The 16,495-nt window shown below is 37.3% G+C and overlaps 1 protein-coding gene across 2 annotated transcripts in view; it reads left to right on the top strand.

The window, feature by feature from the left end:
- The window catches only part of LDAH (lipid droplet associated hydrolase), a 113,529-nt gene that overhangs the window by 24,517 nt on the left and 72,517 nt on the right, over positions 1 to 16,495 (top strand). For both annotated transcript variants that reach the window (XM_068183357.1, XM_068183358.1), the window contains exon 3: positions 7,808 to 7,942. In XM_068183357.1, the coding sequence (XP_068039458.1) occupies positions 7,808 to 7,942 (135 nt within the window). The remainder of the gene's footprint in view (positions 1 to 7,807; positions 7,943 to 16,495) is intronic.

Consider the following 16,495-nt stretch of genomic DNA (forward strand, 5'->3'; position numbering starts at 1 on the left):
TTGTTTTTCTGTTAGGGGCATGATGGAAGATTTTGTTCATTGTCCTGATTTCCATTTTTGAAAACAAACCTTGATTATCCTTGGATTAAAAAATTCTCACAGGAATAAGTAAATACATAATGATACATAAATACTGCCTTCCGTCTTTAAGTTTTAGATATTTTTTATCCATTATTACAGCCTTCTCTTAAGAGGCAGAAACTCTTGGCAATAGATCTTGAATGGGTGAATAAATGTGCTTGTGAAGTGACTTGTGTTTTGTGTTTCTTGAAAATAGTGTTTTAATTGAAGTCTTCACGGAGCATCTACTTAGGACCAGTATTAATACCCCAACTACAAGACCTTTTTCCTCAGTCAGAAATACAGTGGTGTCAATGCAAAATATCTGCCCCTAAGGATGTGAATTGGTAAATCTTGATTTATCCATGTTCAGAACAGTCTGTTCTTTTATCTTGCGTTTCTGAAGGTGCAAGGCAGATGCAAATGTAGAATTAGTTCACAAAATCAACTTAGATTGTTGGTTTCAAATACAACATTCTTTAAGTTTCAATACACAAAATTTGCAGAAGAACGCTTTCAGCCTTTTTTTTCTGAAATCAACTGTCTGGGTGTTTGTTCTCTCTTGCCATTTGTTTCCTGTCTGTTACTCCCTTGATAAAACTAGCAATAGCCAAACCTAATAACCCCAAAGCACCCAAACCTGTGTGTTTTCTTCTTTTTTTTTAAAATTCTTACCAGTGGTACAACATAGGAAAATCTGATACAGATTTGAAAATATTTTTCTGGTGCCATTTGAGTGTGCTGTTTGCTTTCTCCTTGTATATTATTCAAAAGTGATCAAATTTTCAGAGCTGTGTATCTGCACAAAACAAATAATTTGTGGTTATCTTGGGCTTGAATTTTTTTTCCCATCTTTGTCTTTTTCCTGCTGCTGTTGTCTCATCAGGGCTGTGTTATTCAGATGTTTCGTAGGCTTTCTTGTGAACCCATTTGACATCAAGTCTCGTGTTCCTCTTCACGCACTTCCTTTGTTCTCCCTCTTTCTGTCAGGAGGTTTGTTTTCTTCTGCTCCAATGCTGCTTCAGACAACGAAGCTGGCTGAAAAATTTCCACTGGAAATTCTAGACCCAGCACAGAACTCAGAGTAGCCTCTCTGCCAGCATTGGTTGTAAGATGGTTTGCGTCAGACCAACTACCTCTGGGGTGTTAAAAGTAGTTATATCTGTCTTCATCTGCTTAAGAGACTATGTATGTGTAGGTGTGTACTAGGAGATCTAACTAAATGTTTTGACTTTTCATTTACTGTGGGGAAAACAATACACAAAAATTCTTTAATTGTAAGCACTAGAAAATTCTGGGTTTTACCATTGAAAAGTGTTAAAAATTGTCTATTCCATTGAGAACTCAATTATTTCAGTTTTATGTCTCTGTCTTAACTCCCAAGAAACATTAGTTTACAGACACATTAAAAAAATTAAATCAAGGCTTTTTTTGTATTTATGTACCTCTTTTGGTTGAGATGGCAGAAGTAATTATTGAAGTACATCTGTGGACTTTATCACGCTTGCAATATTGCTTAATTACAAAGTCCAGTAGGTTTTCAGTGGATGAAATCAGTATTTTGGGCTTCATATCTTATCCGCCTGGATAGATGCTGTTAATTATTGCCATGGGAAAACCAGCATATACTGTCACAATTTTTAGCTGGTAATTTTAATTCACAAGGTTCAGGTACTCTTGTCACTTGGGCAAAAGCAGCTGTGTTAGGTTAATTCAGGTTTATCAGACTGTCTGTGGGATTTCTTTAGAGGTGAATGAACCTACATTTATGCTGAAGGTGAAACAGCATTAGAGAACAACAGACAAGCTTATTGGCTTTGCAAAACATATACAAAAATGTGTATTATAAAATCCTATATGTAAGTTTTATAGCTGTTTCAAACTAATAACAGTGTATGTGTGTAGGTATATATAGGGAAAAAATATGAAATGTTCTTGAAAAACCTCTCTAATAAGCTGTGTTACAGACACCTGGCTGAATACTTCTGAGATCCCCTATTTTCACAACCCCAGCAAATATCTTACGGTGCTTTCCAGCCAAATTCACTATTCCAGAGTCAGAGAGGATCAAACAGAGTTTTCACATGTGTTTCTGTATAATGTTCTTGTAATGTTTTGCTCCTTGGCTGATGCTGCTCCCCTAGAGTGGGGACTATAAAAGAATACAGGACGAAGAATGCCAGCCCCTGAGATGTGCAAACAGGTGAAAGCTTCATTGACATGAGTTTATGATGGTCACTCAAATGTTTTTTGACATGTTTTATATGAAATCCCTTGACCTTGCATGTCAGAGAGACCTGTGTGTTGCCTTTTAAGGACTGCTCACCAGCCATGGTGTCAGATTCTGCAGTTTTCTCCCAAGTGTGAGAACATCATTGTGTTTTTTGCATGCTCCATTTAAATTCTTCTGACATCTGTGTGGGCTGCTTTCCATTCAGTAATATAGGGGAGTTGCATCTTCTTCCATGGTGGCTGGTCAGACGCCAAAGGCAGATTAAGTTTCGTTGAGCAAGGAACTTGTCACTGGGGCTCTTCGAGCTGGAGCTGGGAGCTTTGGCAGCTCTGTGAAGAGGCAGTGAGAATCATCACCACAAAAATTATTTTTATGTATCCTGCTGTGCACGCCTTGATTTCAAATTTGATTTATGGCTGCACTTCTTTTATTTTTTTTTACTTTTTAGAAGCTGCATTTGTTTTTTCTTGCAGGAGACTATAATGTGAATACTGTGGCATACACTTCATTCTGAAAGTGGATTATTTATAAAATTACTCTTATGGTAATTGCTGGCATATTTTCCAGTTTCCTAAAGTTCTCTGTAAACCCACTGCTGGCTGTGTATTTCCCTTCTTGTATTCATGTAGCTGCCGTTATTCTTTATAGTCCTGCTGAGGTCCCAGAGCAAGCAGAAAGCAACTGCTGGAGAAGTGCAAAAAGCACCATGGCTCAGTGCCAGCTGCTGCTCCCATGGATGGTCAGGTTCCTGGGATGCCTCTGGAAGCACTGGGGAACGTCTCACAGGACAGTGCATGGAACCCAAATGCTTGTTTCAAAGCAAGGTGCAAGAAACCTTGTCGCTGTTTGGGATGACTTAGTTACACGTCAGTTTTTTATTCACTCCCCACCACTCTTGGCTTTTACTATATGCTGCTTAAATATATCTCTCTCAATTCAGCTATCCCTTCCAGAACTGCTAAAAATTACCTAGTTTTATGGTATAGTCTCAATTTCTTTTGAACAAGCTGTATATATTTTTGACTCACATTTTTCTGCTCAGAAGACTTCTTTCATGTTTTGGTGAATATCTTTGTTTCTAACCTGAAACATTTTTTGCATGGGATTTTCTTATGCTAGTGTTCTCTTACCTGTGGTTTCCATTTGACATGAATGTGTTCTGTTGCTGAAGAATTCAAAATGCTTGGCAATTTGTAAGCCATAAACGCTGTCATTGCTTGTGAGGAATGGCTGTGTCTGTGACTTAAAGTGAGCATTATGTGTTTGTTGTTTTCCATTCATAATTAAACTGATAGAGTTGCACTGATGGTACACTGTATGCAAGTTTAAATTTATCAAGTCTGAATAATTCCCCTTGTGGAAGTGCAGCATCTCAAATATTAGTATTTCATTTTAAGACAGGCCAAGTTTGACTTTATGATGCATTGTATAGGAAATCATGTGAAATCAGGATAAAGGTTATTCTTTAGAAGAGATATCCTGGGGTAAATATTCTATTTATAGAAGTTATTCTCTTTCCACTGCCTAAGTGTCTTATTGAGGAAGCAGATGGCGTTTAAAATCTTGATTTGATGGAAAAAGCGTTACAGGAAAATGTTTGAAAGGTAGGCAAATGCATCTTTATAAGTAATGCTCATATTTCTTCTTACATGGCTGACTAAAGAGTAGTACTTCTACTTCTTGGAAGCCTGTATCTGCAGTATATAGCAGTGGAGAATATTTACCTCCTAAAATAGCTCCAAGTTCCACCTCTGCACTCTTGGTTGTTCTGTACTGTTTCGTGTTAGCTGTGGGTGGAACAGATCGGAAAAGGAAACAGTGGATTCCCACTTCAAATTAAAAATGGAAAGACTTTGAGCTTAATGTAGAATAGCTGGGGTGAAATGTCATGTGTTGCAGAGAAAAACAGAGTGTGGCAGGAGTCCTGTGCTTATTGCAGCTTATGGGTGCATCAGATAAAGTGGTCCCACTGTTCTCATTCACTGTATAAGTTGTCCATTTGACACACTCTTTCCATGAAGTGCTTGGAAATCTTTTGCAAATTAGACAAATCCTCAGTGTATTACCGTCTTGATTCTCTTTCTGTTATGGTCACCATTTACAGCTATTGTTCTGAAACAACATAAATGCTGTTGAAAATTAAGCACAGTTGAGAGTAACTGCTTGAGATGTGCTTCATGGTTCAGATGACTGCAGTTTGAGATTTATTGGCATTCATGAATGATTCAGCTGTCCTGAGGTGTCTGAGGATTGATGTGGTATTCAAATAACTGGAGTAACCTTCAAATCATGGAGGTTAACACTGCATTTACTTATGGTTTCCATTTTTCGACACTTAGTTGCTGAGTGATAGAGCATAGGCAGTTCTGGTTTACTGTACTGGGAAATCCTTATAAAGCACAAATGAGCACTGTCTGGGTGCCCTTGTGATTAACCTGGTAGTTCTTTGTCTATAAAATAAAATAATCTATTTGAACACAGTCCAGTTGCAAAGATAAGCTTAAAACATTATTGATCACAGACTGCTGTACATATTAAGTCCCAGTTATTTCTATTAGCTGTTATTATTACTCTGTTGTATGAAGAAAATCTTAATCAGTCCAGGTTTTGTTTTTTTCCTCCCATAAAGTATTTTGACAGCAGCTCAATCAAGAGCCTACAAAATTACTTTGAAGACATATGAGATAAATATTCTTCACTCATAAATATTGTAGATGCCAGCTTTCAAGAGCAGGGACTATTAATCTGCATTTACCTTGGTCAGTACAAATCTGGAATAACTCCATTGGAATTGCAAGTTCAATAAAGAATAAATTTGTAGCTGCTTTACACATGGTGATTTCTCTGTAGAAATTTTTGCTGTTAAAATTCTTGTTGATTTTCATTCCCCTTTGTGCCAGCAGTTCTAATTCATACCCCTTCAAGGCATTTTGAAATGCCAGTAGCAGTTCTAACAGCTCAGACCTCTCAGTATATCTCTTACCAGGAGCAGGTGCTTATGAGGTCTGGGGCTTCTTTTGCATTTATGAATTTTCTCTTCTACCTGCATAAAATGCACACCACCTTTATCACAGGATGAAAGTCCCCTTTCACTGAAAGAAGTATTAGATTTTCTTAGGCTTTGTATAATATTTGATGCAGAGCCTCACTGTTCTTAAGCAGTTCTTACCTGACTGTTCTTCAGCTAAGCAGATTTTATGTGTTAGGTTCACCTGGCTGATCATGGGAAAGAGCACCAAAATGTCTCAGCTGCTGTCATTTCTTGCATCCTTGTTCTGCATTATTAAAGGGGAGAAAAGTGTAAAGAAAAAATGCTGCGATTGAGATTAATTTTGTGATTCCTTGATCTCAAAACTCCTAATGGTGTTATATTTCAGGATTAAACATAATGCAAAACATTATGATAATTTGTACTATAAAATTGTACTACAATTGATTTTGGATAACTGCTACTTTTTTCTTCAGCCTTGCTGAAAGACAGATTTCCTCTGTGTATCATCAATCCAAGGAACTTGACAAATGATGTCAAGATTATGTTTTATTGTCTCTGGGGCCCTTCATGTTGTATATTTTTGATGGATGAAAGCATGATGCAACTGTATGGATGTGTGAGTCTTGTGAATTTTGAATTGTTTTCCTGGAAATCAACTTGCACAAATTTGGTTGTGTTCTGGAGTTTTTACAAAACAACAGTTTCTTTTTTTAAAGTCTCCTTTAATGGCAAGCTTACTAAGAGATGCTTAGAAATACATAATAACTGATAGTGATGTTTTGGGTTTGGGGTTTTTTCCCCCCACATCTGTGTACTCCAGTAAAAATAATGTTTTTCTAAGATCACTAGTTTTATTAAGATTTAAAACCCCCCAGAGACACTAAATGTAAGTGAGGGGTGAAGTGTGTGAGATACATTACCTAGAGGGAAAGGCTCCCTTCCTGTGCTCATGCATCATCCCAAGGTGAGCTGTGCACCTCCCATGCACGTGGTTCTGCTCTGGGTGGCTGTGGGTGCCTCGGTGGCACTGGGCTCAGGGAACCTCTTGGGACAGCAATGAACTTACTGTGTGCTACCTGAAGACCAAAAGGGTGGAAGTAAAACAAGAAAATATGAAAATACCCGCTACTGAAGGAGAAAAAGTTTTTGTTTTTATTTCCATGCACCGTTTTCACTGGTACTAATTTGATTATAGGTCTAATTCTTCTTCTCTGTCACTGTCAATACTTACACAGCTCAGCCTCTGTTATTACAATCAGGCTGATATAGAGAAGTTGACAGAATTTGAATGAAGGCTTTTTTGTTTTGTAATACACAGGTGTTATTTTGGCATATCTTTGTCTTAAAAAATGACAGCCATTTACACAATACTGCTCGTGCTGCCTTTTGCTGTTGACGATAACCACACTAAGAATTGCCTGATGTGGGAGTTGAAAGGCACATAACTGAGCAATCCCAACCATGATGGTTAGCTTTGCTGTCGTCTAAACAATAATAAAAAAATCAGTGTAACTACTCTGGAAAATCAATAAATAAATAAATAAATAGGAATTTTATGTTCTGGTATCTGTGTGAAATTTTTTATGCATCATATGGAAATTAGGAAAGTTCTGCTTCATCTTCATATGGATTTCCTCTCCAATTTATCCACTAGTGATATCCAACAGAGAAAGAAAAAAGGAGGAGCAAAGTATAGAGTTTTGTTTGTCAATCCAGAGATTCCTTTCATATATATACTTTCATCTTTGGGACAGTATTTCAGTTTCCACTTCAGCAATGGTATATGACTGTTGATATTTTCCATGTTTAACAGTGGATTTTAGAGTAGGGTGGTCTGAATTCCCAGGGCAATCATGTCCATTCAGACACCAGCCTTTTATGAGAAGGCCTCAGAAGCTGCTGGGACACCAGGAGGGAGGACAGATTATCCCATGGTTCTAGACCACAGGAGTTGAAAAGGAAAGCGCTTCTCCACTGGTGTAGAAAGGGACAGAGAGAAAATGAAGTTGCAAGCAGGAAAATATTTATTTGGTCCAATGTGTTGAAGATAAAATCATCCTTTCTTTTAGGGTCAGGACAGCCTTTTTGTATACTAACAATGCCACATACCTATTTTGAAGTGGCAAAACTGAGATATTTGGAGAGCAGGCATTGGGATCACGTGATACATGCTGTACACTTTGTGATGTTTTAATTTCACATTCCTGTGACTGGATGGGATAGATAAGCAAGCTGGTTGACCGCTGACGGAAAAAGATGTTTTCGCTTGTGTTCGACTTCAATTTTAGGTTTTGCAATTTCGAAGTAATTCTGTAAAATGTTTCCCATGAGTGCCATTGGTCAGTGGAATTAAACAAGTTGAATAGCATAGCCCATAACATTGAGGAAATAAAAACTGGAAATGTACTAGAGAAAATAAATTAACAAATTGCTGTGTAATGCTGTTTAGTTTGTTTTGAAGCAGATTGCTTGCTGTTGAAAGGTTATTATTGACTGTGCTTGTATGTTTTGTTTTTTGGCAGGTAACCCTGGACTGGCAGGTTATTACAGGACCTTTATACAGGCCCTTTATTGTGGACTGAACCAGCAGTATCCCGTCTGGGTTGTGAGCCACGCTGGACACTGTAAACCTCCGAGTGGGATGGAAATGATTGAAGGTACAATACTGTAACCTGTGTATAGAATTGTTTGTACCCTTCCAGTTTCAGGGGCAAAACTTGTGCTTATTAAAAACAGATTAACACGAGTTTTAAATGTCTCCACTGTATTTGCACAGAAAAGTTTTCACAGTTGTATGTGAAGAGAAGTTAGTGAAGTATTTTAGGTAATATTTTAGGTAATAGGTAGTATTTTAGATTTGCCAGACAAATATGTGCTATTAAGAGAATAAAAAAGTTAACTGTTGGCAGTCATTAGAGACACGTTACAGTGAAGAAGCTCTAGAATGTGTTTATGTTGAGAAGAGTAGATTAGAAAAGTATGTTTTTTAATTAAATGTCCAGTTCAGAGATTGAGTGCGTTAGGAGAGATTTAATTATCTCTGAATTTAAAAATAGATGTACTAAATCAGTGAATTACCTGGAAGCAAGTACATCTTTCTAAGACTGGGGCATGGGATGTTTGCAGGGGAGAGGTTGCTTGTGTATCTGTTAAGAGTCTTTTGACATGCAGATCTGCAGCAAGAGATGGTGCTCCAAGCATAGTTAGATGGGGGGAACCTGCAGTGAAACCTGTCCTGAAAGCTGATTGATCTTGGAAGTCCTCTGGACTTGGACAAGCTACAATGATGTAGTAGTAAATCCAGTGTTTCTGATATTTTCTTCCTGTATCACACTGTGCAAACACCCCACTTCAGAGACCACTGATTTAGAGTGTGCAAGCATTTAAATTGTGCACTTGACTTATGAATGATGCTGCTCTGTAAAGAGGTCTAAAATGTAGCAAACTACAAAGGAATAATACTCCTGATAAGACTTAGTTCAAGTACAGTATGGAAGTCTAATAAAGACTAAAGTAAGTTTTCCAACAGCAGCCATCAATCACAGACTACTTCCTAATTGACTGGAGGGGTATCACTTAGCAATTTGGAAACTGAACAAAGCTACACCCTTCATTTCTACTTCTGTATGATATCCTTCTATTCAGAGAACTCTTGCAATCTCTGCTCCACAGAGGCACACACCATTAATTGAACATTTCACTGCTGTAATTCTGCTTCCAGCAATCAATCCACTGTGCAAAACTATTTGAAACTTAATTTTACTCATCCAATACAATACAGAAGTTTACCTCAGTTTCAATGCCCTTATCCCTCTCCTCAGCTTTTAAAAAGACATTTATTTTAAACACTGCTGTGTAAAACAGGGCAACATCAATCCTTAGGTGTAGGCAAAGTTACAAAAATAAGAAGTTTTCTAGTTCTCTCTTATTTTGTTTAAAATTAGCATAAAACATATGCATAGACAGCAGGTGTACATAGATAGCAATGTTTTAAAGTGGTTTAATACTGTGGACATCTGCCGTGGCTGGATGAGAAATAAGAAATAGAACATTTCAGACAGAAATAAGTGTAGAATCATGGAATCATTACATTTGGAAAAGATTAAGGCAACCTAATGCCACAATACCCACTAAACCATATCAAGTGCCATGTCTGCTTATTTTCTGAACACTTCCAAGGATGGTGACTTCACCACTTCCCTGGGCAGCCTGTTCCAATGCTTAACCACTCTCAGTGAAGACATTTTTCCTAGTGTCCAACCTGAACCTTCCTTGGCACAACTTGAGGTCATTTTCACCTGTTGTATCCCCTTGTTACCTGGAACAGACCAACCCCTGCCTGCCTGGCTACAGCCTCTTTTCAGGTAATTGTAGAGAGCAGTAAGGTCCTCTCTGAACTTCTTTTTTCCAAGCTGAACACCCCCAGCTCTCTAAGCTGCTTATCAGATTTGTGCTCCAGACCCTTCCCCAGCTCGTTGCCTTTCTCTGGACACACTCCAACACCTCAATGTCCTTCAAGAAAATGGAAGGCATGCTTTTGTTTGTCCTTAGGGCTGCCAATAAACTACTTTTGGTAGCAAAGCGAGATTGAGAATAAAGAAAAATTAAATCAGAATTAAATTATTAATGTATTTGTCCTAATAGTCTGTATTTGCCAGGTACTACAGAAATATGGAATCCTGTGATTCATATCTTAATCAACTAAAGAGACACAAATGATGTATTAAAATATCATATACCTTATAAGTAGCTAATCAGCATTTGTGACTTAATGATACAGTATTTGGTCAAATGATAAATTATATTCAAGATAAATCTCTAGAACTTCATAAATTATACAGATGAGTATTGAGTTAGACACAGTCAAATCAGCAAGGCATGTTTTTCCTTCTGAATGACAGGAAATTTTGTGTGGCATTCTTAATAGTCAATTTACAAAATAAATTTCTAGTTTGATCTTTTATGTTCTATGGCCTGTAGAAAATAATAGTGTGTCCTTAAAATCTGCTAAACTAGCCTTAGTTTATAGTTCTTGGTGAAAAAAAGATAGGTAATGATTGATTTATAGTCCATCAAAAGAGTGTTTCCACTGCTTGCTCTTTACACGGGGAGAATAGGGCCTTCAGACCATTTTGAAACTGAATTACATCCTAAGAAACAGTATGGGAAAAGGAGAGAAGTGGTGAAGGAGTAATAAATTATCTGTGAAGACATTGATTATGTGAACCTGAAATGTTAATGTACCATCAGTGTGAAGTTTTGAACTCAAATTAAGTTGTGCATAAAAAGAAGTAAATTCTAATGTTACAGGAAAAATTTGAAGTGGTGTGTAGCTTAAATTTATTTGATATATTGCTTCTTGACTGTTGTTATAATTCATCTGAATGGGGTTTGCTTTTGCAGCCCTCTGGCTTCTAATGAAACTGCAGAACTGGCTGTGAGTGAGAGTCTGCCTATAGCTCAAGTGGTATAAATCCAGAAAAAATGACTTAAATTGTTTGGGTAAAATTGAATTTATACTTCAGCAAGTTAATAATCTTGTTAATTGCTGGCTAGTTGTCCACCAAATGACAGATAGAAGTGTGGGCATGATTAGCAGATATGAGCCATAAGTTTTTACCATCATGATATGCTGTGCTGGTAGGAAAGAGCCTAAAATAGTATCTTGAGCAAGACAAAGAGTGTGGTGTTCTATAATAAGAGGTTATGAGTTATTTAGGACAGTGATTCCCAAACTGTGATCTCGCTGATCAGATGCACTTGGCACTTTTGCTGCTTTCCACTTGCTAAGTGGAATGAATAGTGACTAAGAATACTTTTCCAATAACACTTCTGTGTAAGCATTTGCTGCAGTGCCCTTGGAGATGTTGTGCCACCACGAACGTGTGGTGCTGGCAAGGAGTGGGATTGTGGTCTGCACGTCTGCAAACGGGAGAGGAGGAGGTCGTGGAAGTTTGGTGTTCCAAGAACTGGGTTCCTAAAAATAGGGACTTTTCCTTGTTGTTGTGTATCACAGAATTATAGAATGACCTGGCTTGGAAGGGAACTTAAATATCATTTAGTTACAACCTCCCTGCCATGGACACAGACACCTTCCCCTAGACCAGGTTGCTCACAGCTCCATCCAGCCTGGCCGTAAACATTTCCAGTGACAGAAGTTACACAGACACAGGGACTCTGTATGCATTTGGTAGTTTTTACTGGCTTGTGACTCATTTATTTAAAGTAGAATAGATGTTTTTAGCAATTGCTGATGAGGGAAAATGCCTACATTGCTGAATCAGGTGGATCAGAGATACTGGCAGTTTCTTTGGTCAGTAAAAAAACACCTCAGAATTAATCTCTGTCATATTCAGAAGTTTTTTGACCAGCACATCCTTATCTGTGCTTCAGCCCTGTATGATTAGTTATAACAGCAGATATGTGGCCACACTGAGGTATGCAGTGATAGCCATGTTTAAAAAGCATTGATGTCTTGCATATTTCTATATACATATATACATAGGCAGAAAAGCAGTAGGAATGCAGCTGGGCTGGCATCTCGCATGCATACTTTAAACTTATGCGTATACACATTTAATTTATGTTATATACATTTAATTCACATTAGTTTCTATTTCAATAACATTTTCTGCTTCCTAGATGTATCAGTTAAAATATCTGAGAATCAGTGAAACATGAATTGTCTTTAATATAAGTTCCTTTGAGTTTTAGTCCGTTACATTTCTATATTACAGATGCAGAAAACTCTATAGTTATGTTTATGGCCTAGAATACATTAAATTCTGCTTAACTGTAATGCAGATTTATATGACACAATGTTTCACAGTCTAGTGGTATCACACTTTAGATACAACAAAAACCCCAAATTTCGAGCATGCCATCACAGTAGAATTATGCTGGTTTCACAACTATTTCATACCAGATGTATTTATAGAGAGGGAAAGGTTCCTGTTCATGGAGCTGGCCTTGGCACTAATTAATCACATGGAGCCCCTCTCGTGGTATTTGTCAGCAGTGAGGGATCCCAGGTCAGGGTGTGCACAGAAGGATTGGTTGTTTTCACAAAATGGGACAGAAACTGTCAGCTCACTGCAGTGCAGTCCTGCTGCCCCTTGTGATCCAGCAACTGCTGTTACCCAGAAACCTTATTCCTTCCTTGTCTTGGAAAAGGCAACCTAAGGACGGAAGCTTGTGTGCATGTGTAAAAGTTATTATGAGCCATTTAAATGTTGAGGTTTTTGTCTTAGCCTGCTAAGATCTGAATTTTACTGTATGGCTTTAATGCTTAGTGTCTATTTTAAGGAAACAAATGGTCAGTTCATCTTATGAACCCACTGGAATGCTTGAAATCTAGATGTGTGAAAAGTAAGCAGCCCTAGGGATGCTACACTACTCCATTTACTTCTTTCCTTTAAACCACATTCAGTTAATTATTCATGGAGGTCCCATAATCATGCCCATAATTATGCAAATACATCCTTAGAGTGAAATCTTGGCATTTGGCATTGACTTTATCAGTCCTGCTTAATTTCAAGCGTGTGTTTAAAAGTCTTATTGCATTCAAAATCAAAATTAAGAAAATTAAAATTTTGCCATATATGAAATATTTCTAAGTTGCTCTGTTGTTTTTTTTTTCTGGCCATTCAAAATGTTAACAATTTTAGGTGTTGATATTATCATACCTTAGCAGCCATGTATTTAATTGTAAAGATCATTTATACCTTAGCAGCCATGTATTTAATTGTAAAGATCATTTATACCTTAGCAGCCATGTATTTAATTGTAAAGATCATATAAACACTATTAAGCTCATTTTGGTACTGCTTAATGTATATCCCATTGAGTTTGACGGAGTAGTGACCAATGTTTGCTGACATTACAAGGAACAGGATTTTGTCTTTACATTTCTTATGGCTGTATGAAAAATAGGTTCTCTGCATTCTCTCATTTCTTTCATTCTTAAGTTTTCCACTAAGTCTGTTGACGTAATGTGTATTGGAATATTATTAAAAATTGTCCACGTGGAGAGCTTTTTAATCCATTCTAATACTTCATTCAACTAATTCATTGGTTAAAAGAACCAGAATTTTTTATCCATACCTACAAATAAGAAAAACATAATTCTGTTTTTAAAGATTTTTGAAAACTGATACAATCTTCTGGATCTTTATCCAGAAAACAAGATTTTAAAAAAAAAAAGACAAGAATTCATCCATTAGAGAGCACAATGTCTTTACTGCATTCCAGGAAACTTTGGATGTAGGTTTTGAAATTGTTAAGGGGTTATTTTGTGCATTTCATCCCATGACATAGGTATGTTCTCCAAATGATAACACCATTTCTGTTTAGATGCAGGTGGCTTTTTGGGGGAAAAGTGTTCAAGAATGTTCTACCTGGTTAAGAGGTAACAGTTACATCTTCTGGTGTCTGTTTGAAGGCAGGTCACAGTTCCCTGGAATGAGCAGTACTATGATGTTTCAGAGTAGCTTGTTTAATGCTTACCATACTGTTAAAGGGAAAGTAAAAACCTAATGTAATTTGAAAAAAACAGAGTATTTAGAGGATCAGGTTATTTTCCCCAGGGAGAATACTTAAAAATCTTTTAACACAACTCAATTTGAAAGATATTCTTACATCTGCTAACAGAATGACAATGAAGTAACCCCACAGCAGGGAATAATCATTATGTCTGAAGGTGTAAGAGGCCTGGATTTGTTTTTATAGTTGAGTCAAAAATTTTATTCACTTCACAGGTTGGCTGCAGGAAGAAAAGCTGATCAATAGTTTAATTTAGCAATTCTAATTTATATTAGGGACCTTTGATTTAATTTTGATACCCACAAAACTTGAAACAAATGTACAGATCTTGATGGGATCAGTCCAGTGTTTAATGACTTTTTTTTTAATTGATAGTGATCTACAGCTGTAAGAGTGAGAAACTATCAGTAATGCACAACAGCATTCCACATTCTAAAAATAATCAGGTTTGGAACATGGACCCTTTCTGGTTTTGTTTCAGTTTTAGGAATTTCCCTCCCTTTGAGGAGCAATGTAGGCATTTCAGGGAAATACAGGAAACTGTAAGGCAGAGTGTGCAGAAGTGACTGTGAATGGCCTCATTCTTAAATAACCAGTAATGAGTTACTGTTACCTCTAGTGTATCTTAAATCTGTATTATCTGAGTAGAGGCAGAGTGCTTGAAGAGATGATAAAGAACAAAATATGTGGTACTGTGGATTCAGGTTGAATGAGTGAGTCATTGCTGCTTGCTGGATGAAGTTTTTCTTTTTTCTAATTTTGATACCATGGGGTACTACTGTCTTTCTTTAAGATATACATATTTTTACATTTCTAAAGGCTGAATTTGAGGTTTTGTCGATTAATACATTTATTAAAATAACCTAATTTACTGCAGTTATTGAATTACTGGTGTGGTCAGGTGAATACTTGTTTGCCAAGTAATGCCCCATTGGGGTAAACATTGTAGCAGATAATTTAAATTCTTTGGCAGTGCCGTTGTAGTGTCACTTTTTTTAGAACAGAACTATGGTTTCAAGCATATTTATTGCTGAGCTTGCTGCCACTTCCGTGCTATGGTTTACATGATTTGGGGGATTTTTCAGTTAATCACAAAGAGGGCAATATCTGTGTTCCCGAATACAATTCAGTATGAAACTACTTCATCATATTTGGAGCTGTTTATATCTAGAGTGCAGGTAAGACTCAGGTAATGTGTCTTATTATAAAAATTATACTGTAAAGCCTCAGGCAGTTTCAATACGTTTATATTGAGCTGTTGCTTCAATATCTGCTAACGTAAATGAGTGAGGAAACCAAACTTTTTACAGCCGTGACTCTAGAACTGCTTGTGGTGAGCTGATTTACTTTCCATGAAGGACCTCTCACATGTGCAAATTGAAGACCAAAAATCCCTTATTCATCCCCTACCATGGGCAGAGACACCTTCCATGAGATAAGGCTGCTCAAAGCCCAGTTCAGCCTGTCTTTGAGGGATGGGGCATCCACAAATCACAGTAAAGAATTTTGTCCTTATACCTAAACTAAACCTGCCCTCTTCCAGTTTAAAGCCATTTCCCTTTCTCCTATCACTCCATGCCCTTGTAAAAGTCCCTCTCCAACTTGCTTGTAGCCCCTTTAAGTACTCAGTTTTGTACTGGTGGCATTTCAGTCTCTATTTCACCTATCAGGTAAAACTCCAAGTAGAATAAAGCCATCACAGCAGTACCTTGGGCAGGTTGCCATAGTTGTGTGCTGGGCACTTCAAGTGCATGGTTAGGAAAGAAACCTTCAGCATTTTCTTCAGGAAGGTTAAAAAGGAAACTGCTGTCTTGGTAACAGAGAATTAATTTTTAAACAGTGTAACAGAACACTGGAGAAGAAAAGATATAAATCAGAATTTAAAGTAGTAATTTCACAAAAACGTGTTTCTTCCCCAAAGATACAAAATTTGCACTGCACAGCATATGCAAATGGTTACTTAAAGCATCAGCAACTGATAAAGAAACCTGCTACTTTTATACAAAGGACAAGCTAATATTCTATTTGCTCTGCTGAGTTTTACCATTGATTTTCATAAATTCAGACTTTTGCAGGTGCTGTTTTGTCTGTTTCTCTTTTGCCAGTGGGGATCAGTTCTGTGAGTCACTGAGCCATAGCTGGTTCCCTCTGCTGTCAGGTCACACTCCTTGTGAAAAGAGGAGCCCAGGCAGAGATTACAAAGCTTTTCAAGGCAGGTAGCATTGGGAGTGTTGACTGAGTCCTGTGAGGTGGCACAGCACTGCAGAATGTTTTGCAGACATGCTGTGCTGCAGCCCTCAGCACTGCTAGCAGGGAGTCTTATTCTCTGCTGCCATAAACAGATGTAGCTCTTTGCAGTCAGTTCTGTGCTACCAGTTTACTGCAGCAGGGAATAGAAGATAATAATTTTAAAGGGTTCTTATAATCCATCAGTTTTGAGTGATACAGATGAAAGATGGAAAAATGTTATGCTTGCCTAATTGGATCATTTACTCCTTAAAAAGGATGTTGTTGTTACATAATTTGGATCTTAGTATTAAATTTGACATTTCCATGGACTAATGAACATAGAAACCTACATTTCCATTTATATTTCTATTGAAACAGTATCCAAGATGAATATTCACAAGGGCGAAGAAAAAGACTAAGTTTACTGAATGCCATCCTAA

Source organism: Anomalospiza imberbis, chromosome 3 (assembly GCF_031753505.1).
Source record: "Anomalospiza imberbis isolate Cuckoo-Finch-1a 21T00152 chromosome 3, ASM3175350v1, whole genome shotgun sequence".
In the NCBI taxonomy this organism is placed as follows: domain Eukaryota; kingdom Metazoa; phylum Chordata; class Aves; order Passeriformes; family Viduidae; genus Anomalospiza; species Anomalospiza imberbis.